The sequence below is a fragment of the Limulus polyphemus genome, unplaced genomic scaffold, assembly GCF_000517525.1.
Source record: "Limulus polyphemus unplaced genomic scaffold, Limulus_polyphemus-2.1.2 Scaffold5210, whole genome shotgun sequence".
NCBI classification, from domain to species: domain Eukaryota; kingdom Metazoa; phylum Arthropoda; class Merostomata; order Xiphosura; family Limulidae; genus Limulus; species Limulus polyphemus.
The window spans coordinates 24,269-27,346 of NW_013670820.1; the positions used below are offsets into that span (position 1 = coordinate 24,269).

The following is a 3,078-nucleotide window of genomic DNA, read 5'->3' on the forward strand; positions in this document are numbered from 1 at the left end:
AGAAACATTCGAATTACACGTTGAACTTCAACAGATCAGAAACATTCGAATTACACGTTGAACTTCAACAGATCAGAAACATCCGAATTACACGTTCAACTTCAACAGATCTGAAACATCCGAATTACACGTTCAACTTCAACAGATCTGAAACATCCGAATTACACGTTCAACTTCAACATATCAGAAACATCCGAATTACACGTTGAACTTCAACAGATCAGAAACATTCGAATTACACGTTGAACTTCAACAGATCAGAAACATCCGAATTACACGTTGAACTTCAACAGATCAGAAACATCCGAATTACACGTTGAACTTCAACCGATCAGAAACATCCGAATTACACGTTGAACTTCAACAGATCAGAAACATTCGAATTACACGTTGAACTTCAACAGATCAGAAACATTCGAATTACACGTTGAACTTCAACAGATCAGAAACATCCGAATTACACGTTGAACTTCAACAGATCAGAAACATCCGAATTACACGTTCAACAAATCAGAAACATTCGAATTACACGTTGAACTTCAACTCGTTTTTATTTTCCAGTAAAGAGATTAAGATTTTTTTTTTCATAAAGTTATACTCGTTTTTTTAAAACAGAAACATACGTATAAACAACCTGGAACAAAACTGAAACAGTTGCTATAAATATCAAACAAAACAGAGACGCCTTTATCGAAGCACTTTGTAAAACGAAAGTTGCTAATCGCAGATAAAAAAGTAACAACGAACGAAACGGCTTCAGATCCCCCTGTTCACGTTCATGTTCATGTACTCAGTATGCATATTACTTATGATGTTTTCCAAAGCATCATATAATGGACTAACTCATTCGAAAAAAAAATTGTGTACAGGGGCATGGACAAGAGGGCGAGCAGGGGCATGGACCACAAATAACTCTATACCATATGATGCATGTCCGTGTGCTAATATGGTTTATATATATATATGTGTGTGTGTGTGTGTGGTGGTGGGTGGGTGGGTGTATATGAGTATGATATGAGTGTTTAACGTGCCCCCAGCCTCATAACGGTTAAATTTACATTTCTGTGAGTGTGTGTTCATCTATATATATATACATGTAAGGAGAGAGGGGGGGGGGAGAACTTTTCTAAAGCATCTATTTTACATTAGATAATTCAGAAAAGCACATCAAATAAAATTAAAATGTTTTAAGACGATAAAACCATCGTTTTAAAAATTCTCATCATAAGATAGCTTAAATAAGAGGTCACGTGATAAATTACAAAAGGTGACGTCACAAACTAAAAAAAAAAAAAGAGCGAACAGTCTTAACCCTAAAACATAATCATTCTTGTCGTTAATTAAAGAAGAACATTTTTAGCAGGACCAAGAGATAAGCCGATTAAGTTTTGATAACAATGATTGAAAGTCTGCATGTTTTTTTTATGTGTGAATTTGTTTGAATAAGTGATATATACTCATATAAAAATTTAGTGCTACTTTATATGCTTGTTTCAGAATTTTGCGCAGATTTACTTGCGCAGATTTGTCCCTAATTTTGAACTGACAGGCTATACAGGAAAGACAACTAGTCAACAGCATCCATCACCAGTTATTATTATCTGACCGAACAGTGAGAGTTAATGATCACTTTTACAATCGACACACGACTCCAAGGTGCGGAAAACGGAGTTTTTTCGACAACGGGACGCGAACCATGAATCCGAGGATTCACGGTCCGGCTACGTTAAACAACAGCCTACGACTAGAACATATAAAGTTAGGACAGATCCGTTATAACACATTAATGCGTTTTCGAGCTGTTTTTTTTTTTACAGCGTACTTGACTTTACCATATTGTTTATTTATGTTTTTTGGGGGGGAAGTAAAAGCTCGACTTGATTCAATACTGCAAGTTTCAGCGTCACGTTATAAGAATATCAACTGAACTTACGAAAGCACTATTAGTTTAACGATGCTGTAAAACTGTTTATATTTGTTTAGTACGCGTTTCCACACGCACGTTCCTTTAGGGCGAAAGTAAAATTATCAGTCATCCGAAAACAGGTTAAGACAGAGTGTTAGATGATATTAGAACAGGACGTTTGATGGAAGATTAGCTATGATATGAGTAATCAACTTACTGAACGTCTGGGTTCCATGGTTTTCGATGTTCTCCACCATCGACAACGCTGATACAACGGCGAACAAGTAGCACTGGTAAAGTACCACCTGCATACGGTTTTAGGGCACAGTGACTCAATTAAGCTAAAAATAAATCCTGGCACCCAAACTACGGACACAGCTAAGCATATGTCATAGTAACGCGGGGCCTCCTACTGATGACGAGGGATGGTTCTCTTTAAGGAGAACGATTTGTCACTCTCTCGGCTTTATGGTGGAAATACACGCGTAGTTCTCTTACTATCCTTACTGTTGTACGTGTACTCGGTTGCTAGGGGAACGACAGCGAGTGAAGGCGTTCGTGTGTAATGATAAACCGGAGAATGTATCTCGATGGTTTGGAGTATATGAAAGACTGATTCTGTATCTACGGGCGATACAAAGCGAAATATCAGTTAGTGTACAAAGACTTTTTCACTGTTAATTGTTGTTGGTTTTTTTTTTTTTAGAGCGAAGTCCACCACGGGGAATCGAGCCCCGGGTTTTAGCGTTGCAAATCCTTAGGCTTACCGCTGGCTCACCGGGGGGCTTTTCATAAGACTTAAAGTCTTCAAACTAGTCATGCATTCTCGTCTGTTCATTGTTAATTATTGTATACAAACAATACCGCTTAACGTTGAAACTACAAGAATTAGAGTCTTTAAACTAGTCACACATTCTCGTCTGTTCATTGTTAATTATTGTATACAAACAATACCGCTTAACGTTGAAACTACAAGACTTAGAGTCTTCAAACTAGTCATGCATTCTCGTCTGTTCATTGTTAATTATTGTATACAAACAATACCGCTTAACGTTGAAACTGCAAGACTTAGAGTCTTCAAACTAGTCATGCATTCTCGTCTGTTCATTGTTAATTATTGTATACAAACAATACCGCTTAACGTTGAAACTGCAAGACTTAGAGTCTTCAAA

General features: G+C 37.2%; 1 protein-coding gene across 6 annotated transcripts in view; it reads right to left on the minus strand.

Annotated features, from left to right (window-relative positions):
- LOC106472275 (dihydropyrimidinase-like) overlaps positions 1-3,078 on the minus strand; it is a 70,403-nt gene that overhangs the window by 23,668 nt on the left and 43,657 nt on the right. The window contains exon 1 of one of the 6 annotated variants that reach the window (XM_013932904.2): positions 2,124-2,283. The exons of the other annotated variants lie outside the window; for them this stretch is intronic. Within the exon in view, the coding sequence (XP_013788358.1) occupies positions 2,124-2,141 (18 nt within the window). The 5' untranslated portion in view covers positions 2,142-2,283. Of the gene's footprint in view, positions 1-2,123; positions 2,284-3,078 lie in introns of those variants that run through there. 6 annotated transcript variants of the gene reach the window in all.